At 40.2% G+C, this 27,002-nt stretch overlaps 2 protein-coding genes and 1 long non-coding RNA gene across 5 annotated transcripts; 2 read left to right on the top strand and 1 right to left on the bottom strand.

Annotated features, from left to right (window-relative positions):
* Positions 1 to 520: 520 nt before the first annotated feature.
* Positions 521 to 11,990, bottom strand: LOC146480296 (uncharacterized). 2 transcript variants are annotated; one of them, XM_085109463.1, is made up of 4 exons: positions 11,802 to 11,990; positions 4,130 to 4,192; positions 2,013 to 2,387; positions 521 to 1,600 (listed from the first exon to the last, which is right to left on the bottom strand). In XM_085109463.1, the coding sequence occupies exons 2-4, from the start codon at positions 4,187 to 4,189 to the stop codon at positions 1,244 to 1,246; spliced, it is 792 nt and encodes a 263-aa protein (XP_084965589.1). In that variant the 5' UTR covers positions 4,190 to 4,192; positions 11,802 to 11,990; the 3' UTR covers positions 521 to 1,243. The 2 variants fall into 2 exon arrangements, with proteins under 2 accessions (XP_084965589.1, XP_084965588.1); XM_085109462.1 differs by lacking the exon at positions 11,802 to 11,990 and adding an exon at positions 5,634 to 5,809.
* A 5,709-nt stretch (positions 11,991 to 17,699) lies between these two features.
* LOC146480297 (uncharacterized) lies at positions 17,700 to 23,404 on the top strand. 2 transcript variants are annotated; one of them, XM_085109460.1, is made up of 4 exons: positions 17,700 to 17,838; positions 18,803 to 18,874; positions 21,230 to 21,643; positions 22,186 to 23,404. In XM_085109460.1, the coding sequence occupies exons 2-4, from the start codon at positions 18,806 to 18,808 to the stop codon at positions 22,585 to 22,587; spliced, it is 885 nt and encodes a 294-aa protein (XP_084965586.1). In that variant the 5' UTR covers positions 17,700 to 17,838; positions 18,803 to 18,805; the 3' UTR covers positions 22,588 to 23,404. The 2 variants fall into 2 exon arrangements, with proteins under 2 accessions (XP_084965586.1, XP_084965587.1); XM_085109461.1 differs by having other exon boundaries at positions 17,778 to 17,934.
* Positions 23,405 to 26,138: 2,734 nt separating this feature from the next.
* On the top strand, positions 26,139 to 26,466 carry LOC146480298 (uncharacterized). The gene is made up of 2 exons (XR_014864690.1): positions 26,139 to 26,249; positions 26,319 to 26,466. It is a non-coding gene; the product is annotated as an uncharacterized LOC146480298 (long non-coding RNA).
* Positions 26,467 to 27,002: the final 536 nt, after the last annotated feature.

Below are 27,002 nucleotides of genomic sequence, written 5' to 3' on the forward strand. Positions count from 1 at the left end.
CTGAAATTATAAACTAACGCTGAAATTTCGCGCGAAAAATTAAGGAGTAATTTGTCACCCATGATATAATAATAATACTCCATTTGTTTTTGCCACAACCGTCGACAAAGCCAGTCCAAAGAGGAAATGAAAAGTAATAAACATCACAAGAATCTAACGCTGAAGAGCTTTCAGCTGAAAGGTCCCCTCCTAGGGCTTCATACACATACTCAGAAGTTAGAAGCAATTTCTACCATATTGTAATAAACTGCTCCACTGCCACAGCTCATGGCTTTCATTTGAATGGTCACACTTTAGGATTTCCTCCGTAAACTAAAAAATTACAACCACCTTGTAAAACATAATAAACATTACACAGGAACGTACTGCTTAGTCAAGAACTGTCATTTGAATGGTTGCACTTTGGGATCTCATCCACAAAATCAAAGCACCAAGGTTGATTGTGAGAATGAAAAGGGTATCATGCGAACAGCGATAAGAACAACTCTGCTGGGTGTTGAAACAAGAGCACATCTTTGAATAACGGTAACGTCGTTTATTGACAAACTTTGAACTTCACATTCATGAAGTAGATTTAATTCACATTTCTGTCACCAAATAATAGCAAATCATGATCGATTAACTGTTCTAGAACTACATACTAGCGCGAACACCAGTAAACCATTCCATTACCAGTTTATTTACATATAAGAGGGAAGCTTACATCATACATCGCACTATAATATCATACACAAACAATTGGAACAGCTAGTGATCTTTCCTTCCTTCGAGTCGGTGCCAGTTCTGGTGGTTTGTGCTGGTCAGTCTATAGCGGTGCCAATGGTAACGTTTTAGAACAAAAACTGTCTACAAACAAAAACTGAAGACCCTACCTCACTAATACAGTCATCATTCATTCATTAAATTTCATAACAACGAGTCGAACCGAGTAAATATCGATCGATTCTACGAAGATGATTTAATCATGCCATGTACAGAAAGAAAACTACCTTAAATCGATATAATACATGGGTCAGAAACACGAGCCATGTACGTCGTCTTCTTTCGCGGAAGAATTAGAAATTCGCAGGCCTTCGCCTTCTTAGTTGTGATACGATTTATTCGCTCATATTTTTCTATCAGGCAAGCCCGTTTTTACAAATACAACTCTTTCCAGCAAAGTGAAATGTTACAGCAAAGAGCCGAGCAGATGTAACGTTCAATAGAAAGTTCGTTCTGTTCGTTCGTTATACCGCTGGCTCGTTTAACCCAGGAAGTTTGCGTTGAGTAGGTTATCCTCGTTCACCACTTCGTGACCGTTTATAACTTCGATGCATTTGTAGTAGACTTCCAAGTACTTGTATACATCTGGGCATGATTGATCGTTGAAAAAGAACTTCGTGCATCTTATCTCGCACATGGTCGTTCCCTCACAGGCATCCTTTACTTTCGTGAGAAACAGTGGCGTTGTCGGGCAGTATTGGTTAAACTGAAGGTTTCCTGTGTGTTCCGTGCACAGGCCGAAATTTCGTCTTCCCCAGAAAGCGGAGATTATGCTTATGTGTTTGTACTCGTTACATCGTAGCCAGGCTGTGTCCTCTTCGCATTTCACTGTGCCGTTCTGTGTAAGACAATATAAACGGAATTAGCATATTTTTCGTGACAGCTCTTGTACCTCTTAAAGAGTTAAATTTGAACAGTTGTCTTTGAACTGTGATTTTTTTTTCACTGAATCGAACGTGAGAAAAACATATTTGGATTTATAGTTTGGCTCAAACACTGTTAAGTAACGCGCACCTCATTCAAACGGTGCTCTCATATTTTAGAAATGTTGCTATAGTTATTTTCTGTTTTCTGGTAATTTGCCGTTTAAAGGCATTGGTTCCCTTTTGATAATTCCTCTTTAAATGAAACTAAACTAGTTAATGTTAATCCCTTCTGACGTTTATTTGTGTTTCTTGTAAACTTTCAAGCAATCCTTTACAGTAACAGAAAATGAGAAATTCCTGAAATGAACTATGACTTGTACTTACATATCTGATTGGAGTTGGGCCAGGGGCACCCTGTGGACCAGGGGGACCTTGCATACCGGGCATTCCGGGCATTCCACTACCACCGGGGAAACCAGCAGGTCCGGGTAAACCAGGGGCACCAGGAGCACCATCCATACCAGGTGGACCCTGGAAACCCGGAGCTCCGGGAAGACCTGGGGTTCCTGGAAATCCAGGAGGACCGGGATCTCCCTTGAATCCCGGGGGTCCTACAGGTCCGGGGGAACCTGACATTCCTGCCATACCGTTCATACCGGGAGGACCTTGAAGGCCTTTGAGAATGAAACCCAGCGTTACATTCTGATCCTTGAGTAGTTTATTAAGCAGTGGGGGGACTGAAGACATGGGCAGCGACACCTAAACGAAAAAACAAAATAAATTTTTGCTCTTAGGCCACAGGATTAGGTTCTATCATCTGCGTAGTCATAACGTGATCAATTTTTTTTAACACGCGGCTTTCTTATAACCTTGTAACTACGAAACAAAGTAATCCATCCAGCCAATGAAAACAAACGCTTGTAATGCAAAGAACCAATCGGATCTCGAAGCCAAAACGTGCAAACAGTGCAAAGCGCGGGAAAAGCCACGTGAAACCCAAGACACCATTAGTTTTGATTTCGTTCCTGATTGGTCAAGAAGAAACTGTATTTGCTTTGATTAGCTAGAACATCTGGCAGGAACATTTTAAAACCAATGCAAAGTTCTGCAAACTCAAAGCAACTGCAAATACATCACTATTTTTAACAATTATTTGAATACGTCTCCTGATAGAGATAATAGCAAGCAAATCAACATCGTCTGCAAATTAAATTCATCAGTCTAGCTGAGTATTTATCCTCTTAAATCGATGATTTTCACTGGTCAATTGTTTCTCTCTTCGGAGACGATACTGCGTTCTAAAATAGGCTGATTAAGTTTTCCCGTTAAAGATTAGTTGGGGGGATTAAGTATACCACTACTTAACAAACAGGTATAACAGTCAATAGTCAAAAACTCAGTGAGTAATGCAACACCTTGTACTATGATAAACAGCTAGTATTAGTAAATCTAACTCTAATCACACTGTACTATCGAGTCGTCACGAACAGCGTTTTTGAGAAATACGCGACCGTCACAATTTAATCGGTAAGAATCAAGTGACTCCTCATCATCAAACCACCTGGGCAAAATTCATTTGCCACCATGAAATTCACCTGATTCTACCTTCGATCAACAAGTACACTTAAGTTCAACTAAAACTATTTATATTACCGATCTGTCTGTTGCCACATATAATGCCGCTAAAACCACCACAACCACCGCGATCATCGAATCTTTGCTGGGATTTTAAAAGCTGTTTGATCGCGCCTTGTTCCTTTGATTTCTTGATCTGTGTATTTGGTCGGTCTTGTGCCAAGAATTCGTCGATTTAAAATCTCGAACTTTTAAAACACCAGTCAATGGACATTTCTCGATTTTTAGACAAATTTCTGGCCAAAAATTACAGGAAAGAAACGGAAAGAAAGAGAGAACTTCTGATCAACGTGTAATTGTAAAAAATTAACAAGCAACTCTCTCTACAGTTTGCTACACTCGCTCCATATTTGGTGCTCATGCAGGTGGAATGACACCAAATACGGCGCGAGGTAAAAACAATTTGAAATGGTACCAAGAGGAACTAATAAAATGATATATCAGACTCTTCTAAAATGTTTTCTTTCATTTATCTCCAAGACAAATTGAAGATAAAGATAGTTGGTCCTAAAACCTCAAGTCTATGTTTATTCCAGTAGGATCTGCCACACACTTAACCAAGGGACACTTGACATAGTGTTTTGTATTAAAAACAAAACATTGTCTTAAAGAATAAAATGTCAAACTTAAATTACATTATAATGCACGGCGATTTAGACGTAGTAAATGAGATTCCTGGTATCAAGGAATATAGAAGTTCATTTGATGTACATAGTTTGTATGTAAAAGCAAGAGTAAGTCATCCAAATCTGATACGGTTCCCTGATCAGCCACCAACCGATCGATCAATCGTTCCATTGATCAAACGTTCGATCGACATGCCCTATGAAGCAAACCCATCGAATCGTTAAAAAACCAGTACTCACCGATAATTGAAAATGGACTAGGCCTATGGCGACTAGTACCGCCAAGGATGCGATCCTCATGACCTAAAAAATAAACAGAAAATACTATTTTCAAAAATGAATCTGGCCCTTCCGTCAGTCCAACATAGGAAGGGGGATGGGGCGTTGGGTTTCTAGCCTGCTGCCGTGACTTCATCCCACCGGTAAATTGTTTATATATTAGACAACTGGTGAATGAATAGTTAATTATCTTTGTCTCATGACTTAACTATTTGAGGATAACGTAGTGTTGTATGAGGGGAACAGGACGGATTCGTACTGGTCGGCTCAACAGGTGTGCAAAAACTGTCATCTCTCCACCAATCATCGCTCCATATTTTGACAATTTCTGTTCTGGTTTGTAATTTTTGGATCTTTAGCTAACGATGATCTTTCATCCAAGAATAATTGGATTTTGCATGGAAAATTGATTTTCGCGGGCTTTTTTTTTTCTTCGGGGAAAATAAAAATGAATAAAACTAATATTTTTAATCTGAAAAAAAATTATTTTCCTCCTTTACAGAAACTTAACCTGCGTATGATTCAATTTTAACGCCCTTGGTCCACCCATTCCACAATCCCAGAATAAGTACAATTTAACCTGTCGTATCCCAGACAACAAGATAAGCTGCACAGATTCATTTCAACAAAAATGGCATAGATCTTGGATATTGCTGTGCGTTGTACCCATTTACTCCAACAGTCAAACCATAAGCATGTAACCTGATTCTGTAGATAATATTCGTAGCTATGACCATTCAAAATGAAGACTACTACTACTCCCGTACAGCGTTATTCGTTTGTCAGTGTGCTGCACAATAAAATTTCTTGTCACTTTTTCGTTTGTCTTCAGCTGTTAGTAGCAAAAATGTGTGATATACGAGCGTAAATTAGCATCTTTAAAATGAACATAGAGAGTGTAAATCAATTGTCGAGCGTTTGAGCTACCTTGTGTGGTTATCCCTCATTACAGAGTCTTACTCGAACGTGAGATACACAAACACATACCAGACTCTCTCGTTAAAGCTAGCAAACGGTTTTACTTAAAGAGCATCTTACTTACCATACTTTTCCTAAAAATACCTTTGCTTATTACTATGATAGTTTTCTTCAGTGGAGTTCTGTAGGCGGCAGATATCGGTGGGAGAAGACTTGCACTAGCAAATATGTCACCGTAATGCCTCCAGAAAAGGTCCTTAAAAGGTGATATCATACACTTCCGGGTGCAATAAACACCTTGAAATCCTTCGTCGTTTAGAGATGAAAGGTTTTCTGTTCAGGAAAAAACTCTTTAGGGATAAGACCATAACGAGACAACAGAAAACTGCTGTTCACTTCCGTCGAGGCCAAACGATGAGCGATTACGATTGACAAGCTCCGAAAACCGAAGACAAATCCCACCGATATCAAACAGCCACTTGGTCCACACAGATTCTCGTTCTTTTCCAGTGAAGTACTAAAACGTCGCCTAATAACAAAAACCAACCTGCAGTTGTCAGCCCGTTCAACCCAAAAAAAAGTAATGGCTGCCACTTAGCAAAGATGTCGGCGCTTTTTGCTCAACTGATTTCGCGATTTGCCTCCCAATATGAGATCTTTGACTGAGTGATTGGTCGAGCGGCGCCTGACCTGAGCCCGCGGTTTTTAGTGACAATGTTAACGCTCTTAACGTGGCATCACCGTCCCCGTGAGACTTTAGACACTTGATACACAACATTAAGATGCGATGACGTAATGTGTTGACCCTGAACACCACTCAGCCAATCAGCGTCGGCCGTTTGACAGGCGAACAGGTTGTCAGTGTGTGACTACAAGCGCAAATAAACTCTTGAGATTTTTTTTCACGCGCTCTTGAAAACTGAGCCTGTGAATTTGTTGCACGGTTTTGATCTTCAATTAAAAACTGGCCATCTTACGTTCTGATTTTTTTTTGTATTTAATGCAAAAAATTGTAGCTCAGGAAAGTCCTAATCGTTTATGTTGTGTCTTGGAAAATAAAAGTGTTCTGACGTAATGTTACTCAATCGTAAGGGTGCCATGATAGTCCATGGTGTCAAGAGAACCTTTTGCTAACGAGGTCAACGAGACGCTAATGCGAGAAAAATTCGAAAATTTTACACTGCCGCCGTTTTCACATTTCAGAAAATCATGAAAGCACTTTATGAACTCTTGGAACTTTCATTGACCTTTGTAAACTCACTGAATACCTTCAAGGTTCACAAACTTGCTCTTACTTTTGTATTTGTTTTTCTCCGGTTCTTTTACGGCCCATTTACCCCCACTGGGGATTAGGAGTTAAGTCAAGTCATGTTTATCCGGTTCTTTGAGCCTTTTCATAGCTTGGCACCCTCACTGCACCAAACTGAGTGAAAAACTGTTAAATTGCTGTTATGATATCAACCACACTTTTTCTCAAAAGATAAGCGATCTGTTTTTGTCCTCGTTGGACAAACTTCACTTGAACTTAAACCGGCGCAAGGTCTCTCACGATCCTGGACTTCAAATACTTGGTTTACTTTACTATGACTGAAAAATGCATTATTTTGAAAGTCTTGGCCTTTGTAAAGGCGAAAAACATGTCTGATTCGCTTTTTAAACAAACCAGCTTCTGTCGTAAACAAAATATCATTTATTTGAGAACACGATGTTTCAAGTTTCCTCGGCAACAATCAGCACGCACGGTTTAAGGACCGGCTAGCGAGAGTATTAAGTATTCGTATATTTCTTATAAAGTTAGTTGGATTAGAGGCTCACAATTTCTCCTAAAATGCATGAAATTAAAAACTTTTCAGTAGTTTCCTTTTTTGTTGGCTCTGTTTGTTTCAGCCGAATATTTTATAACCATACAGTGAAAATATTGAAGTGTTACCCGTTGCCGTTGTATCTAATATACAGGAAATCGTTTTTCGTACCAAGAAATACCAAAGTAAATAAAATCAGGCGATAACTGTACTCAACAACAAGACATCGCTTGAGCGAAAATTGCACATCTTTACCGGCGAAGAGAGACAAGGAGAGTGAAAAAATCGCAAAGCAAAATTCTCTAACCAACAGGTGCCTCATTTTTGCAAGTATTCTCTCTATAATTTTGTTTACTAGTAGAATTCAAAATTACGATAAATAGACCACTTAAAAGTCTGAAAATTAAGTTTGATCCTTTTATGATTTTTCTATTAGTATTATTATTATCTTTTTTTTTTTTTTTTTTTTTTGCTGTGAATACGATCTCGAGAACCGTTAAGTGCAATCATTCGAGTGAAAGCAATCGAACAGTACTTTCCTGTGGTGCTGTTTATTATACTTTATAAGGTGGTTGCAGAAGTGTGACCATTCAAATAAAAGCTATCGAGTAAGACTCCCGTGATGTTGCTTATTATGACTTACAAGTGCTATTTTTTGGAGTCTGTGAATGGAATCCTTTGAATGTCACAGTTCTTCCCAGTGGAGATGATCACTCAAAGAAGTTATTTCATAAAACGGACTTCGACTGAGAAATTTTCCCACTTTTGAAATGAAACCAAAACAAAGTTAAAAAACAAATAAACCTAGAATCGACATAAGGGAACTTCATTGATAGAAGTGACAGTATTGACAGTTTTGACAGAATGTAGACAATGAGGGGTGAACGATATATTGTCTGCACTTCCCACATTTCGAATTATCAAATAAAAAACTAGTTAAATAACGTCCCCAGGATTCTACCAACTGAGGTTGTGTGGAATTAACAGCCAACGTCACAAGTGAAATAAAAGGTTTAATGAGCGAAAAAAATGGTCGTCTCACGCCAAGGCGCGTTTTATACGTTTAAGCACATTTCTCTGCCGTTCTAACGTTCAACGTGAAATGACCAGATCGGATACAGTGTTTTAGGGAGAACGTGATTATACAGCGGCGATTTTTTCTTTTTCTGTCTGAAATTGAACGAATTTTAACAATAATTTTTTCTTATTAGACGAATTGCCCGAGTTGGAAAAATCGAGTAGTTCAGAAGAACAGGAATTAACTTTGGAAGTGACCTTTTTGCTCGTCTCCCTAAGGTGTCTCTTGGCTCAAACAAGAATCAACTTCAATTTATCCTGTACTGTCCATGGCAATAAAAATAGACTTGAGATTTATAAGAATGTCGACCCATTGATAGTTATTCTGATCTATTGATTAATATAAAAAAAAACCTTGTATGTTTGACCAGAGTCTATCAATACTCACAAAGCATATTCACATACTCAGACGGTTCAATAACTTGGAAAAAAATAGTTAAACAGTGGATACACTATCGAATCTTACACTTGAGATTCTTCTTTCCCCAAATCCATGATCTTCTCAGAAAAAAATTGTTTTCAATGGTCGATAGCTAAAGGAGATCCAACTAATGTAAGCCATTTAGTATCGAGGCTACCCGGTAAGTTCCGATTCCAAGAAAATAAATTAAAATGCCAACGTTAATTTCGTTGAAGTACCAGTAATCTAGAAAGACAAGGTTCTGCCAGTAAGTCATAAGGATGTAAAAGCGCTTAAAATATTTATATAATTTTATAAAATAGCCAGGGTCAAGCAAGCACTGTGATTGGTCAAACTGAGTTCTTTATAACTCCACAATGCACGAAGCATACGTATGGTGCGTGCATTATAAATGTACATATGCACGGAGCACACGTCAGATTTTTTGCCTGTGAAAAATCTGAGAAATTCAGAGACAGAATGCGCTGTCACTCCAGCAATTCGCAAAAAACAGTCCCTTGTAGTGATGTTTCCAGACTTTTAATTAACTTCAACTTGTCTCTCAACACCTTAAAACTTAAACTTGACTTGGAGTTAACTTCTTGAACTTGCTTACGACGTGACGAAAAACTAAAACAGTTTGACTTTTTACTTGATTGCGCGCGCTGTCGCGTGCCCTGTCGTGATCGGCAAGAGCGCGCGCTATTAAATTACGCGTTATCTCGTGCAAGGAGAAACTTGATGTTGATTCATTAAAATTCGCACTTGTCTGAGGAGTTGCGATTGTTTATATTTTATAAAAGAAATAAAAAACTTGTTCCTCGTGCATTGTTGAGTTATATAAGCACTTGGGAATTTTTAAGAACACTCGAGAAGTGCAGAGAGGCACTCGCCTACGGCTCGTGCCTCTCTGCACTTCTCTCGTGTTCTTAAAAATTCCCGCGTGCTGATATAACTCAACAATGCACTCGGCGCGTTTTTTATTTCTTTAATATTTTTTGAGAGAAGCACGGCAATCTCATAACCAGAGGCCTCAGGCTCTTTTGCCAGCGCTTGGTCGCCAGGAGAGACTCTGGGGAACTGGAATTTTATTACCGCAGGATCTCTGTGGTAAAACAATGGAAGCCATTACGGGGCAGCCAATCAAAACATTTAAATAAAATTCCAGTTTCCCAGAGTCTCTCCTGACGACTAACCGCTGGCCAACGAGCCTGAGGACTCTGGGTACGAGATTGAGAAGTACGGCGAAAATTATAGAACAATGGTATCCCGGATGTTAGCCGCGCTAAGTTCAAGTTGACTGTTCCCTCCAGCTTGTCTTGCCTTTGCTAACCGACTATTTCAGTCGAATGCTTTACAAGTTTGAGTAGTAATGCTTTATCTGTTTTGAAAACAAAATGTAAAAGTATTATCCGAAGACGACAAATACAGAAAGAAAAGATTGCTTCGGTCTCAACAGAGTGGCACGGTTTATAAAGCATTTGAAAACAGTAGCGATCGAACGGATTTAGCGAGCGAAACTTCATTCACTTCACATTCACGCAAAAACGTCCTCCTCTTTCTGTTACGCGTAAGACTTAGAGAACTTTAAAAATCTTTCCAAAGTTTTCTCGGCGACTTGCAAGGAGCCAAGACCGAAGGGAGCGGAAATATTCGTCACGGCGATCAAGCGCACTGATTGGTTAGTTTGTTTTTGTAGGTTTCCTGTAAACGCAGTGTAAACTTCAGGGCCAGTTGTTCGAAAGGCGATTTACGCTAATCCCCGATTGAAAATTATCCGAGGTTTGTATCTCGCTCGTTTAGCTAAAGGTAAAGAAACGTCTAAGTCAAAACGGAAGGGCAGAAATCTTTTGGAAAAATATTTATTGATTAGTAATTAAACTTGAATCAGGATTAGCTTAATCGGGCTTTGAACAACTGGGCCCTGAAACTTTAATATACTGAATATTCGAATGCTGGTTACAAGTCGTCTTATGAAATCCTGATTCTTTCAGAGTCCTGGACTTCATCCACGACTCAGCCGCCGTTACACGTTGAAACTTTTAGCTGAAACTTGTGTGCAACTGCAAACGAGACCGGTTTCACGAAGTGGTGTTACACGGTGAAACTCTTATTTTTCACCACTGCGACCATTGCGAGCCGTTGCAGAAGTAGAAAGCGGTTCCACTTTTCGTGAAACTTGTGTCGCAACGGAAGTTCGAAAAAGTTTCACGAAACCGACCATGTTACACGGCGCAACGCCTGCTGAAACTTGTTTCGCAGCGCCGTTGCACACAAGTTTCACCTAAAAGTTTCAACGTGTAACGGGGCCTTTAGAACCACCTTGTACAGCATAATAGTTAACATCCAAATAAACTCCTCAATAACTTTGATTTGAATGGTCACAATTAGGCTCGGAAACAGAGATAGACCAATAAATCATGGCGACGTAACTTAAGGCATAATGAGCGTTTTTGGCCGCTTGCGGCAGCAAGCACCAATAAAGAAAAACTAGACAGTTTGCAGAGAGAATTTGAGTAGTATCAGGGAAAAATGTAACGAAAATAAACCAAAACAATGTGGAAAATATTTAAAGGGAATACAATACTGTTAAAAGAAAAAGAAATTCCACTAATTCACACCGAATTAACGAGGCACTGCTAATATCAAATTACCCTACAATCAGCCGGATTACTCAAACAGTAGTCATTCCGACATAGCATCGAAACACGAGTAAAATTTGGTTAAATTTCACCACTTATTATGCGAGAGAAAAGCAACTTAGGTGCTGAAAGTCACGACAAATAAAAAAAGTTTGAATTCCACGAGTTTTGATACTTGCCTATCTAAACAAAAAAAACTCTCTTCGTTTGCCATGTTATGGTTTTAACAGCCTGACAACAGGAGACGCCGTTGCGAAGGTAATGTTGATCGTCATATGGTTGTCATGGAAACAAGGGCATGCTCTCCTGTCTAACCTAGCACGGGTGGTCGGCAGGTATTTTGCTTGCAAAGGTCAACATAAGTTATTCAACTTGTACAAATTAAAAGCGCTATTTAAGTCTGCGAACCACTTGGTAGAAGTGAGAAAAACTGTCAAAATCAAATTCGTAATTTTCTCCAGGTGTAATTGCACGAAATGGGATAGCTGCGTCAATGACGAAAATATCCTCGGGGCTATCTGTACCACTGAGGGCGTTCAGCAGTGTTAAAATCGCGAGACAGAAACTCTTGGGAAAAAAAGCTTTATAAAAATACAGGAATTCCGGCTGACAAACCTAACGAAGCTTCGCCTCGTAGAACGAATCCTGGTTACTTCAAGACAACAAAAACCACAAATCGATAGTTTCTACAAGTAATATGAGAAGCGTAATGCAAATAACATACTGGGCCAATTTCTATCCACTTCAATTAAAGGTAAAAAACTAGAACTGATAAATACAACACTCTTACTTACGAGTCTACTAGATGTGGGCGTCTCGTCTGATGTCTTCCTATCTCGAACACGGATGAGTTGACCACAAATCAATCATACTCCCAAAATGTCCAATACGTTAAAATTTTCTTTTTCTTAATGAACAGACCGGGGCTAAATTTTCGTCGCGCTAATAACAAAGCCCCGACGTTCATCTATTGTTCAATCCTTACTTCTCTTGACTTACCCACAAGCCACCGGTTCGACAACAACCTGCCTTTCAATTGAGCGATTCTGGTTTCTAATTGGCTAATTGGCGTGTCCTCATGTTGGCTTCATTTCTTTTTAATTTCTCAACTTTGAAAGCAGCTGAAGTATGACCGCACGTCACATATTTGACAAGTGACCAGCGAACGAGCCTTTGCTAACAGGATAAGCAGTGATTTGTGTGCCATTCACGGCGCTGGAAACTTTCGTTTGGTGTTAAAATGGCAAAAACGCAATGAAAATTGTCTTCACAGTATTGGAGTATAGTGTTGGTCGGCTCTCACGTGGGAAATGGTGATCAATAATATGGCATAAGTGGAAATATGAATCAAGAAAGCTTTGATCCACGAGACACACTTTTGAAAGGACGTGAAAAACGTCATTCTTTTCAGAGCCTAAGAGAAAGTATTTGTGGAAAATCTGACAAAGCCGACATTTTAAATTTAAGTCACTGTGGCAGTGCTCGTTCATTTACGCTATACGGATCAACTGCGGAGGGAGGAAATTGCATTGTTTTTGTTCATCTGTCCATAAAAATGAATCCACAAAACACCATCCCCTAAACAAACGGCATTGGAGATGCTTTACATACGTTGTGGGCCGGCCTCGTTTAATTAATTTCACCGGTTGAATTACTTGACACAGTTTTCTGTCTTCACTCTCTGTGTCGTCACATTTGGAGCGCTAGCGCAACGTGGAAAATCAAGTATGGCGACCGAGATTCTCGGACGCTGTATTCATTGAGCACATGTCACATTCCGTAACTTCAATCAGAAAAGATATAAATATTATTATCATGAGGAAGTGATTTTAGAAATACTGTGACCATTTAATGAGCTTACCGTCTTTGGGTGTTGTTTTATTGTTTACCGTTTCACAAGGAAAAGGAAATTTGGGGTTCTGCTGTTTTGGCCTTCAGAGAAAGACGACTCATGAAGGTTTCGTATTTCTGACTTGGATAAATAATGCAAGGATTGCCTTGGAAGAGAAAGACAAACCGCCCTTTGTATAGTCCCTATAATTCAATCCATTGGTCCACATTTCTTCAATTGATTGCTTACTGGCATATCAGTAAGACCTTCAAAATGACTACATATCTCAGTTATCAGAGTGGTGTGTAGTGTCGCTGTGTAATTTACTCTGTTCGTAAGCGGGCGGTATCCTGAAAATCCTACAACCTGATTGGCTCCGGAAGCGGGCAGAATTTTCATATCTCTGACCACGGACACAGTAACCGGAATTCGCGGGAAAATCTTGAATTGAAATCATTTTACTCCGATCCGGCGCGACGAAACGTGGGATCAACCTCGATTCCCTCGAAGGTCCCCGAATTTAAAGTCGGCGTGCATATTTTAACAACTTCGATTTCAGAGCAAAGCACCAAACCTATATATTTTATATCATTTTACAACCTCATGTTCCCGTCCGCCATTTTGACAATCGCGAAGATCCTGGGCCGTGCTGCAAAATACTCCACAAAATCGCACAAATTGTGGAGTATTTTGTCAAGTGACACAAACGTGACAAAATACCCCACGATTCGTGGAGTATTGTACAGCGTGTCCCAGGGTCTTTGCCACTGTCCGCCATTTTGAATATCGCGAAGACCCTGGAGACAAGGTTGATCATTTGAAGGAGAAACGTGGGAATATGAAACAAAAACTGTACACACTACAGGACCTAAGTGTAAATTGAGCGAGGATTACAAAAATAAATCATCCGCGGAGCCATTTTACTCTTTGGAACATCCTGCGGTTGCAACATTGCGTCAGTTTAAATTTATAAGCTCAAACTCAAAATATAGCGGTTAGAAATCAATTGTCCAAAACTTCAAACATCTTTTACTTTGTGTATATTACAACTGATAACAAAATTTCCGAAACGAATTTAGAGGCAAATACCTCCTAAACTTCTTGCAACCATAAGATGCTCCGAAGAATTAAATGGTAGCATTACGTTAGTAATACTTATAAAAACATTTTTGACAACTACTACACACTCAATGAAATGATTGTTTACTTACTTATTATCTCTTCTTTGCCTCGGTACTTCAGATTGTTTCAAATTCAGGTCTTCACCATTTTCCAAGTAGTACATGTCCATGACCTTCTGTACAGCTTTGTGCAGTCAACATGGCCTTGTCCTTAGTCCGTAACTCGACGCTCAACAGGCCAGGAAGCATACGTACGTTGCTCCCATCCTAGCCCTTAGGCGTTCTCCCTTGCCTCTCTGTCCGCATGAAGTCTGAAACGTGCCCTCACGGTCCGCGCGAAGACTGGGACGGGAGCGAACGAGTGTTATTCGGTGACGTAACCGCCCGAAGGTAGTATCCAGGCCTAAAGAGCCGGAAACGCCTTGGGACTAGGCTGCATTACTCCGATTTCCGTAGTAAAACGTAAGAAATGAGATTACCATAGAAAGAGATAGACTTTGCATATCAGACAAGAGTACTGGTCAAACGGCACATGGTAGTCGATGATAGTTCAAACCTGCTTTCCCGTTCATAAACTATCATCGACTATCATGAACTATCACTCTCTTTGGGCCCGTTTAAATGTTTAATGATAGTCAAAAATAGTTTTCGGTCAGCTGTTTCTCCCAAAATCGATGGGCTCGTGCTTTCGTAGTATGCAAAATGACTCCTGTCTGTGCTCTCAAGGTTCCCCAGATCTTGTTGTCGAAAATGATAAAGAAAATACTCAAGACCGAAAAAACATAGAAAATATATCTTCTAACAAAAATATTGACTATGTTGATGTTGAAAACAAGAAAGGACCGCAGAAAAAGAGGCGACACCGTTCATTGGACGGCGCAGTATCGAACAAAAAGAACTATTCTGATTGGTTCATTTCGCTGTTTGTTTCTCAGTGTTGCGATTGAGCAGAAAAATTACTTTGGTTTTGGTTTCACAACAAATTGAGATCGCTCTAGCTTCCTACCTAGGAAGCTGTCTATCTGATAAGGGAGTTAGTTTCTAAAGAAGCTGTGATGCTGCGTCGGTGGGGAGTGGAAACCAATGGTTGGTTTTGTCAAAAGAGTTGAAAAGGCAATTTGGCCATTGTAAAGAGATTCGAGTACTGACGTTTCGAGCGTTAGCCCTTCGTCAGAGCGAATCAAGGAATTATGGGTTGTATGTGGATGGATACAAAGCGGTTGTAACAGTTGTTATGAGATAACCCGTGTTATTAAAAGTACAGTACCCGAAATGATTGTTCGTTTGCGGAAATACACGTGAGGTTCGTCTCCATTAGTGAACAAAATCTTTAAATGAGTGGTAATACGAGCGCCGAAACTCAGCAGAAATTCAGGTGGCGGGGGATTGAAGGAACCGGCGTCTGCTATGGGCGTGTACAGGGTGTCCCTCTTCTCACGCGATCGGGGAGGGGATCAGAGAGGCGCTAGGAATGGAGTTGCCGATTGGTTTGTAAAGAAAACCTTTTAATATGCGCTAGGAAGGCTGCTAGGAAGAAGGAAAGTGTTAACAGGCTCCGCTTAGTGCATTCACTTTGCTGTCATGCTAATGAGTCCCAAGGGCTCCCGTACAAACCATACGGTCTCCTGCACGAGCTCCCCCGTACTTAACTCTGGGTTTGAGTAGACAATAATTAGGAAGTTTGAGCAGATACGACGACGACGGCGGCGACTGGAGCGTCGTAAGACAATAGGATTTAATGAGCGAACCAATTGCCCTGTACGTGCGTCATAAATTTTTGTCCATTTCTTCACCGTCCTCGACAAAACAAACAAGTTAAACGAATTGGAATAATGGATAATGGCAAAGTAGTGCAAGCAACGAGAACAAATATTTTCAAGTGACGTTTTCGTTGGCGTTGCCGTCGTGATTGCTTAAAGTCCGAGCATCGAATAACCTGCGACCAGACCCCGCCCTTATTTGCTCATGTCGCCACTCGTCAGTTTCGTGTTTCCCGCCGTAGAAATGGCTTACCAAACGAATCGCAAATCATGTCTGATCGCAGGTTATTAAACTTCGAACAACAGGAAGTTCGTTGTTTGATGCCCCTGTTTATACGTTAGGTATTTTTTTCTCAGACTGATTCAGTTAGGAAAAAAGCAAGCAGGTGGGCCGATTGTTCAAACGTTCTTTTGTATAATTTTCTGCTTAAGGGAATGAGTGTACATAGGATTGCGCGCGTGATCTCTACTGATTTGTTTCTAAAGAGTTTTGGGAAATGAAACATTTCCCTCGCTAGGGAAGTTTTGCACCTGTGGAAAAAATCCACACTCACAAAAAACGGTGTGACCGTTCAAAGGATTACTGACTGAGCAGAAACTTTCCGTGGCGCAGTTACAATTTTCGGTATTTTTCAAATTAAAGTTCTATTTTATTCATTTATTCAAATCTTTGAAATAGGTATTTAGTGTAAGGTGAAAATTGAATGAGTGAAGTAAACCACTTTTCAATAACTTTTTCTTAGGATTTTGGGAGATGTAGACAAAATTTATAGATAGCTGTTTAAGCGATAAAAATAATCAGATTTACTATGAAAAGTAAAACTAAAAACCGTTCTTGAAATCCCAGCAGTTTTTCGTTTCCATAGCAACTTGTGCTTGGCTGGTCCGCGGAACGGCGCGAACGGCGCGCGAGTCTGAGACGCTTCATGTCACTGTAGTACGCTCGCGCGCATTATTTACGACGCTTCGGCAATGAGGCGGAGTTTTGAGACAATAGAGTTTGCCTATTCACTGGTTTCATGAATACAAACTGATCTTCTCTTCGGCATAATGACCGCGGGATGTAACTAACACTCCCACAATTATAAACATGCATCTGTGATTCTATCTGCTGAATCCAAATGCACAGATCGCAGCTGGCTTGAAGGTTTATGTAAAAGTGTTCATGTTTAAAAAAGAGAGCGATGTATTAAACCATCATCATTCCAGCAATAATTATGGCGAAATTCTCTCCGATGTGACGGGATTATGAAAATTTACTTACAGCGAACTAGATAGGTGCGATAACGCGTACTTTAGGTTTGAACCAAATAGTTGTTGTCTATGGGCTTGAATTACTACCGCGCCCGGAACAAGTGATGGACGTAAAACAAATTATTATTTGTTCAATGAATCTTCACTTGAGCCATTGATACGACAAAACAAAACTACACGGTTGACCTGTTTTTAAAACACACAGCTTTTCCGACTATCAAAACGTGTTACGATCCTATCTCTCGGAAAAAAATATATGTTTGACGCTTGAAGCTCCCATAAAGGACAGATTTTGTCAGAACAAAATCAAAATTCGCAAAAATGAAACAATTTTTCCAACTTAGAACGGCAAAAATTGAGAAAACATTTTGCGTTCATGTCTTGCCACCTGCGATGTGATGTCAAAAGCAACAAGTGGTTTTTGCAAATTTTGGCACTTGATCGTGTCCCTGATTGGTCACAGAGCGTGAAAACATGTCTTAAACAATTGGTTGTACCTGACAGCCTGCTAGAGGTTATGTTTTATTATTAAATAGCAATCCAATTATATCAATATTACCTAAGAGTCGATTTGGCTCATGACTTAGCCATTGTTTCACACCGCGGGCTGCTGATTCGCGCGCTCTGATTGGCTCCCCTAGACATAAGCATGTTAAGCTTGCATTACGTCATGCCAAATAAAATTTCCTCCTTTGTAATGCCACGTCAAGCACGACAAGGTGGTTGGACGGCTTTAACGCACATGCGCGCAAGCCCTCCGAGCGCCAGTATTGAAACATTTGAGAGCAAAGTCAGTTTCAGACCTCACGGTAACTTCTACTGACAGGGCTTCTTGTACCATCGGAAACAAAAAGCTTTGTCGCAGGTTAGTGTCCTGGGAAAACATCGTAAACATCTTGGGGTTAAACACGAGCATTGACGGATACACTTGCCAAGGGACAAGGGCCAGGGAGCTTTAGTGGTAAAAGAGCTTGGTTTATTTGCGAAACGCGACTCTACCTCCGCGGAATTTCTTCGCCCGATTTTCCGCTTCCGAAACGCTGCAGTTTTTACGAGGGCGACAGCGATGCGGGAATTGGATTTCATCCAAACAAATGGGACTTGATCACAAGTATCGTTAACCAATGTAGCTTGCCGTCATTCACTTTGCCTATCTGTTTGGATCGAGTCTATTTTCCTCGCATTAATTTGATTTGTCCGAGGAGGTGGAGCTTGCGTCTCTTTGCGAGGAAGGGTAGTTCCTTGCACGCAGATCTGAATAGAGAAGGTCGAGTTTGTATCTTGGACTTATGCTTTAACTGTCGAGTCATATTTGTGGTATATAATTATCGTCATTTAACGACAGAAATATCTAATACAGACTTGTATTTATAACCTGTTTGACATTTCTTTTCCAAGTCCTGGCTTGGTGGAGAGAACAAACTTATTTATACAGCAAACTTAAAAATTTAGTTTGCTTCATTGTTATCGAGGAGAGATTCATTCTATCCAAAGCAACACGAAATAATTTAGCCTTGCCAACTTGAAAATTACGCCATTAATTTCTACCCTTGATAACGTAAATATGACATGTGTAACGCTTAGTCAACGACTTCATTACCGTCAGACACAGTTGTTTAGAAACTTCTTGACAATATTATAAATCACATTAGGTAAGTTTGGCTCAAGAAAAGGAAAAGAAATTTCTTTCCTTCCTAAGTTGCGAAAAAAAATTTTGGCGCCTAAGATACTTTGTCGATGAGATGAATCACAACTCGGTAATAATTAATGACCAATCAGGGTGTTCGAGAATCACTGATCACTTGTTCTCTTGTTCATTTCATCGCCAGGTTATGGGGCTCAGAGGAGGCATAGGCAGCCTTCTAGCCTTGTTTGTGGGCCTAGTTTGGCTAGAATACACGGTAAGTAAAGATCATTTTCTCTTTCGTTTGCTAAAAATCTCACTATGTATTATTAATACGCGCCAATGGATTATCTTAGTGCTAGGGCAGGTTCTTTTTCGGTGGCTCGATGTTTTCCCTCGCCGGCCTAGGAGCGTGAATTCAACAATCCCGAGTTGAATTCGCGCACTAAACCACTAAAATTTAGTGTAATTTTTCGAAGTATTTTGAGTAAAGTTTTTCTGTAGATGTGTCGACCGTATCCAAATAAATGATCCGAGCATTTCTACCAGTTCCATGACCGAACTTTTCGAGATAAACTCGAAGATTTTAGCATATGATGTTTGACACTTAATTTTCTCTTCCTTTATAGTACAATTTGCTTTCTCATTTCGAAACTTAGGGTGATGTTGTTTCCGATTTACGCCATTGTTGTATCTGTCACACACGCTAAACATACTCATTTTATCGCATATAAATACGAAAGCTTGGCTTCCACTGCAGGAAATATAAGTCTAAAACGGAATGTGCTGTTGGATGAACTTTATTTTGGACTTTTGCTTCTCTTTCCGTTTTATTTTCGAGCTCATTGCAGTTTGCTTGTCGATGCATAACATTTGTCTGATGTAAACAAAGGACAGGTACTACCAGTTAAAGAAATGGTCCCTTGTTCAAACCAATTTCCCTTTTCCATAGACGTTGACATATTTCAACAAGCAAAAAATAAGGAATACAATCGAATGCAAAGAGGACAATTTTCTGCGATTGCATTACAACACACAATTAACGTGAATCGTTCATTCTTCCTGCGTGAACACGCGATATATCGTTCGTCTCGACCTTTGTAAACATCCTGCTATTATTTTCGTTAACCTTTTGCTAAAATCATCGTGTTTAGGTAATTGCAACACTTTATAGCTGTGCTACATAATTTTCTCTAGCAAAACACAACGATTATTCCATTAAAACTGATAACAATAGATGATTCTCCAACGTTAATGAACTAGTGAAGGAGAACAGTAACAGCATGAAAATCGATCAAGGACGAAAACAATTTCGTTGTGACGCTGTCCAACGCTAAATAATTTAGCTAGAGGTACAGCGATATGAGAGAATTACACTACAAAAGATTTGTTGGAACATAGAGATGTAAGAAGGGGATACTGGAAACGGTAGTTTAAGGCAATTATCAAATATTTTGTACGTACCGCAAATACCTAAAATGGATGTGCTACTACTAAAGCTGAGTTCTGTTGATTAGTAAAATTTATTTCCCGTTAATACGGATTATCAATCAATGTGACCAATTATTTTGATTGTCAGAATTTAGCTAATAGCGATGCAATACATTTTTCCTGTTATTAAAGTGATTATCTGTGATAGTCTGGCATTGACGATTTTTCATTAACCGTGTGTCTGACGATGCAATAGTAAAGCAAAAAATAATTAGATATTGGCCAAACAAGGGTGAAATTTTATTTTGATTCATTCTTTCCGCGAGAGATTTTCTTAGAAAAGTTGTATTTGCGTCAAGTTAAACAAAATATTGGGCAGAGGAATTCCCGCCAAGTTTGTCAATATCTAATGTCGTAAGGCTCTTGGTATTTCACTAAAAATTTGGTTCTTGTCAAACGTTCGCACAAGTTACGACACATCGAGGAAAAAAGCCATTTTCCCGCAGAAATTTCGTAAGTCTTGGGAATGAGCTATATTTAGATGGCTGACAATAGAAGTGACCTTATGTCTTGCTAGTCAAACGATTTTAGCAGGTACTGGTTGTCATGTTTTTGTTTGGCTTACGTACAATCTCGCTAGGTCAGGACCTCTGATATTTCTTATATTTGTTAAAGACGAGACATGCTTGAAAACTGAATGTTCTCCGATAATCACTTCGTTTGCGATCTCTTTATCAAGCATAAAGTTAGTTAAAAGAATTGAGCTGTGTAGTGTTGGTTGTCAAATGAGTTGGTTCCTTTTTTGTTCTTGGCTATTTCATCGTGAATTGTTTATCATTACGTAGGTTTTTAAATTTATTTCTTGAGAAAAAGTTTGTCCTAAAGTCGTCCACTTTACGCGAGACATCACTTTGCTGGCACGTAGTTTAACAGATATCACCAACCCAAAGATTATCTAACATAACAATGCTTCCACCGATGAAAGAAAAAATTGAAATCAATAATAGCGCTTGGCAAAATGCTTTTGTGTTACGGCATTTTGATTCCAACCGCAGAACGGAGAGAATAATAAACAGAAATACAACTGATAAAATGAGCTGAAATTGCGAACTTTCGAAAGGAAGAAGCACCGTCTGTAACAAAACAAGCTGTTTTCTTTTTAAACTGTCAAAAAAATAACGTGTTTTTTTCTTCCTTACAGCATTCACAAAACATTTTACCCGACTGGCCTAAGATCGGCGACAGAATAACACAACCATTTCTTGACCAGCTTATGGTCAGTCAGCTGCTTGAACAGAACCTCACTCTCGGGTTCTTCTTGAAAGGCCTCAACGGTCCCCCGGGTCCCCCCGGCCCGTCCGGACCACCTGGAGAGCCTGGACCCCCGGGCCTGCCTGGTTCTGCCGGTTCCCCTGGTCATGTAGGTGAGGACGGTGCCCCCGGAGCCACCGGAACACCCGGTCCCCCCGGTCCACCAGGACCTCCAGGTATGCCAGGAGACAAGGGAGATCCCGGAGAGCAGGGAGCCCCCGGTGCTGCAGGTCTTCCCGGAGCCCCTGGTCTTCCAGGTATGCAAGGTCCAATGGGTCCCGCTGGTCCCGAACCAATTATGCCGGTAAGTGTTCGTTCATTGGATTTTTATGCACTTTTTGTAAATAAAGTTAACTTACACATACTAAGTTCAGCTTCAATAGCCTCGGTGAGTATCACATTTCAAGTTTGCCGACAGACCCCTCAGTTGGTCCACAGAACCGACAAGACAGCTGCAGGACTTTAGTATACCTTTCAACAAACTCTGACCTTTGCTTTGCTTATTGACAAGGTTCAAGAGCTATCAACGATCTGTGATTGGCAACAAAAACAATCAATTAAACTCCCAAATACAAATGGAATTAACGAAGGTTTTGCGGCGTTTTGTGGCGTATAGTACCGCTAGTCTGTACTGGTAAGGTAGCCTTCTCGCTAATGCCAGCGAGCACACAAATGGGAGAGAGTTTGACAAAAAGACGTTGTCTTTTTGCTCTTATTTACCCGAGATGGTTGTCTGACAAACGATTACAAAGGGCTATTTGAAACAAAAAGCTATTCATAATGTAACTGATTTCGACTCCAGAAAAGTTTCAGCCCTCACCAACATGATTTTGCTTCATTTTGTAGAACTTCACTGTAATCTGCGAAGGAGAGAAGGGCTGGGTACAGTGCAAGCAATACGAACTCATCAAGGTCACAAAGTCATTCTGGGGTCGTGACGATCACGTGACATGCCCCAAGGTTCCAGCAGGGCTCACATCCGAGAGGCTTTGTGAGACACAAAGCGACAACACTTTGAAAAAAATTAATGGACAGTGTAAAGACGAGCAAGCCTGCGAGGTGGTCGCCTCTAACATTTTCTTCGACGACAACAGTTGTGGTAACGTTTACAAGTATTTAAAAATCTGGTACGAATGCATTCCGGATGAAGCGAACGCCGTGGACGTGCTGAAAGAGGGTGGCAAACGCAAACGACGAAGACGAAAGAAGAAGAGATCGACAAAAGAGAAGCGCTCAACGAAGGAATAAACACCCACACAGACTGTAGTATAACAAAATTAACTAACGCTACTACGAATACTTCAACAGCAAACTCGATTTCTGGAGCACTTTAGCTTCGGAGTTTATGACCACTTTGCAAAACATTCTCGTTAACAAAAAAGCATGCTTACTAGTTAAGCAAATTTCGCAGTGTGCAGCAAAACCCACATGAGTGAGAGTCCGGGCACTTTGTGTCAATATGTATGTATATTGAAGTTTAACTTTATTTGATAAAGAATGTACCAATTGAGACCCAAGTCGCCTAGGCGACTGAATTAGTTTGATTTAGGTCACGTGATCAGGTATTCTGGTCAAGGGGGAAACGCGGATTAGCCGCTTCAATTCCCCTCTCAAAGTTGTGTTGATTCGTTTTTCTGAACACTCTGTACAATATTTTCGGGAAGAATGTTAAATTAAAAACACGCAGGAGAACTGTACAATAGGCTTGCCACTCGTTTCATTGTTGGTAAGTTTGAGCTAGAATAAAAGTATAACAACTTTAACGCAACAGACGAAGTTCTAACTGCCGACAATCTCGCACCCAGAGCCCGCGTTTGCCCTTTACCAGCGGGCTTTATCAACCGCTGGTGAAGATGAACGCTGGCTCTGGATATGAGTTTGGACTGGTGTCGCGTCAGTCCATCACATTGCAGGGACTGGCTCGCATGCCTATGTGTATTTCAGAGAAGATAGTTTTGGTTAATAAGTTATTTATTTGTGTACGATCGCCAGCAAATATGCGTTGCTTGGAACATAGAGATGATCACGGTTAAAAAATGGAAATAAACTAGAGGTTTTCTTCAAACTGTGTAGTTCGCCTCGATCAAAACTGCCATTTAAAACATCGTGACAAATTAACTGACGGAAAAAATCAAAGCAAATATTGCATGTTGCCCAGGCGAGTCTGAGAATTCGCTGGGGCAAAACTTCAATCAAGTAAGGTGGTACTGACAAACGAAAAATATGAGTCTGTGGATACGACCATTCAAATGAAAGCTCTCTAACACGACTTTCTCATGGTAGTGTTCATTTGTCGATATTTTAGAAATTAAGATGACTTGCGCCTGAGAAATTTTCCCCAACTTGACTTGGAAACTCTTGGGATTAACAAGGGTTAAACAAATCCATCATATTACAGAATGTGAACTGAAATCATATTCACATAATTATATTCAACCTCCTCTGACAAAGGTCTGGCGCTCAATAAACCTGATGGTTAAACTTTTATAATCAACTTGATAAGGAAATGCGCACGAACGCGTCAACTGATTCTCGCGCGGGAAAACAAGTCGCAGCGAATGATGAAATACAATTGTTCCAAACATTGAATTGAGGAAAGGTCACACTCGGCCACAGGGTATCCAGGGTAGTATCTCAACTTCCCGTGTGTGGGATGCTAGTTCACCACTGCATAACAAGCATAAAGTGACAAAGCAGTATTACCACCCCGCCCCCCCCCCCCCCCCTGCCCGGATGAGATGATGGTTTCCGTGATTTACACAGCTGGGTGGAAAGGCAGTGTGGAACAGTTATTTGTCTATAAGATACAACAACAGACGCCAACCACTCATCACTAGAGAACTTCAGATAGAAGTTCGGTATCGCCGCAAGGTCACAGCATCACCAACCAAACAACCCCTGATGAAAAATTTTGCCCCTGCGCAGTGGGCACAGAAGAGGGGGTTGAAAGTGAACGAAAATTCCATACTTATGACATAAGCCATCCAGATAATAATAGCGTCACGCGGTTCATTTTAACCAATCAGAGGCAAAACTGAGACCTGTGAAGCGCTACATCATCAGGCGCAGGTTGTTAAAATAAAAAAAATAAAAATAAATTTAAAAAATCGGGTGCTGGTTGTTCAAAGAGTTATGAATTGGAAAAAGATCGGTCTGAATGGCAAATAAAGTGTACTTCATTTCACTTATAGCCCCCCCCCCCCCCCCCAAAAAAAAAAATTCATTAAATGAAAGTTTTATTCATAAAAAAACACATTTGTCATCAGGGACCGGTTGTTTAATCTGGTAGAACTCTGGCGGATAAAATCTACTCCATTTCATTCACGCCGGTTTTAGAATTATCCGCTTTTAGCTGCTTTTAAGAACCAAAGACAGTATTCCATAAACGAAAACTAAAAGCATTACGCAATGAGCAGTTTTGACAACAGCTAAGGTTTCACTAGTGCAATGAACCTATTAATACCTACGTTGCCGATTACCGCGATGACAACTGACACACTTAGCGCCTGGGACAAAACAATTTCCTCGCTACAACGAGGAATGGCTAAGGGTATGTTGGGGAATTCGTGCTGTTTACGGTATCCACGTTTGTTAATTAAATAAAATGACATGCAACAAAATCACTTCACTACTGATATAGACGCATTTATGAGGGTTTATTAGATGATTTTACAGTTTTTCTGTAGTATTTACTTTCGGACGGATTCCAACAAAGAGACTGTACACAGATATACAATAAATAGCCTACCTAAACATGAAACTCGGACCACGGCTTACTTGATAGACGGAACTGAAGCGAAACTGTTTGCAACGTTCACTGAGCAGTCAAACAATAGTGTTTGGGGCCAGCACGATCTTAAGAGTCTTTCCGTCTACGAGAACTAGAACCCACTGTAATTCTTTGTTTGTAAGGTGTTGTATTTCGTTGTTGTTGTTGTTGCTGTTGTTTTATTTGCTGGCATCGTTTTCCTGTCTTTTGTTCTACATCATTCGTACCACGGTACTCACAGATAGCAACCGATCTTTACATCGTTTAATTTTGTTTATAACTGCACAGCGACCAAGACCACCGTCTTGAGTTCTTCAAATTACTGCCAAGGATTAATTAAATATTACTTTGCAAAATATACTTGGACGATGTGTTCATCTACCAAAAGCCAAGGCCTTAACGGAACATGTCAAGAAGGTAAGAAATTCTCTTGGTCATGTGATGTGGTTCTCACCTTTCAAGCCCATAATTAAAGCTACATTTAATAAACACGACTGTCCTTTTCCCGACTTTCTAGACCTGTCATTCGGGAAGTTAAGTCCTTTTTTCGGTCGCAATCCCATCTCGGGAATTAACTGAGCCCACAGTCGCTAGGAAAGCGGCATGAACATGTGACGTTTCAAACACCTACATCAAAAACTCTTGATTGATGAATTACCGATTTGCCGAACGCGATACTTGGATAACTGTTACAAATAAAACTAAAGATACTTATCTCAGATCAGTGGAATTGGCCGCTTGCAATCACAAAGAGATACAAGATTAAATTAGCCACCAGTGCATTATCGTCCCAATTAACTCTTTTCCAAACCATAGATGTGTCATCCTTACCCCCTCGATACAGAATTTAATGCTGACTAAATTTAACAGTCGACAACGAAACCTTCTACATCACTATCTCATAGAAAGCGAAAAAATTATGTTTTAACTCCGTAAAATAGTCTTTAACGATCATGTCCGGCTACACAGAAACCTTTGTTTTCTCGCTGTGAAATGAAATAAATTATCCCCTACAATAAATTACCATCAAACATTTGAAAAGAAACAAAATGACGAAATAATGCAACCGTCACCACAACCAACCAGTTAGAATATTAATAAGGCGTTTTTACAGTTCTCAGAAGTGACATATACAAACGAGGCAACTGAGTCACTCTGCCTTGTACTGTCCCTTTTGCCTCGTTTGCAAGCAGTCTGACATACAAACGAGGCAACTGAGTCACTCTGCATTGTACTGTCCCTTTCTCTTCTTTCCAAGCTTTTTTAAAAAATAATTAACCGGAGGCTGTTCACTAATGATCTGATGCATCAAGTAAGACTCTACGACACCGTCCATGTACGCGAAGAGTACCTCGTATTAGAAAATACGTTTTCAGCCTAATTTGCTTGAAGGGCCAAGACATACATGTTTGCACTCATTGGAACCCAGAAGCATTGGGGCGGCGTTATCCGGTGCAAATTCGTACGCAACATTAACAGTTCTGCAACCTGTCACGCCATGGCGCTACGAGGTACAACGTAATTTAAGCTGCTATTCCGCCAAGATGTCGGAATGGATTGAGCTACTTCGGACAACTTTTTTTTATCTTTTTCCCTTGTGTTCAATGTAAATGTAGACCGGTTCGCCATGATTTCTGGTATCCGTGAGCAAAAGTACTAATCCAGCAAAATTGCGTGACACAGCTCTTTAACTTAAATGAATAAACAGCGGTCTAAACAAACACCAATCAGTCCTGTTGAACTAACGAACAACTTGTTTACAGACAAACAGAAAAACCCTCAGGCCCATAAGCCAACTACGCGCGAATCGCGGACATCACGCGCGGCTGACGTGAGACACACGTTATCAAACACGCGTCACAGATTCTCTTTGATAGCGCGGTGATAAACCTTT

Source organism: Pavona decussata, unplaced genomic scaffold (assembly GCF_977016875.1).
Source record: "Pavona decussata unplaced genomic scaffold, jaPavDecu1.1 SCAFFOLD_53, whole genome shotgun sequence".
NCBI classification, from domain to species: Eukaryota; Metazoa; Cnidaria; class Anthozoa; order Scleractinia; family Agariciidae; genus Pavona; species Pavona decussata.

Excerpts from the sequence above, each read along its gene's own strand:
- LOC146480296 (XM_085109463.1), bottom strand. The coding sequence starts at position 4,189 with ATGAGGATCGCATCCTTGGCGGTACTAGTCGCCATAGGCCTAGTCCAT. Across the intron at positions 2,388-4,129 it reads TAGTCCATTTTCAATTATCG|GTGTCGCTGCCCATGTCTTC; the intron begins GTGAGTACTGGT and ends TTTTTCGTTTAG. Across the intron at positions 1,601-2,012 it reads GCCCAACTCCAATCAGATAT|AACGGCACAGTGAAATGCGA; the intron begins GTAAGTACAAGT and ends TGTCTTACACAG.
- LOC146480297 (XM_085109460.1), top strand. The coding sequence starts at position 18,806 with ATGGGGCTCAGAGGAGGCATAGGCAGCCTTCTAGCCTTGTTTGTGGGC. Across the intron at positions 18,875-21,229 it reads TAGTTTGGCTAGAATACACG|CATTCACAAAACATTTTACC; the intron begins GTAAGTAAAGAT and ends TCTTCCTTACAG. Across the intron at positions 21,644-22,185 it reads GTCCCGAACCAATTATGCCG|AACTTCACTGTAATCTGCGA; the intron begins GTAAGTGTTCGT and ends TTCATTTTGTAG.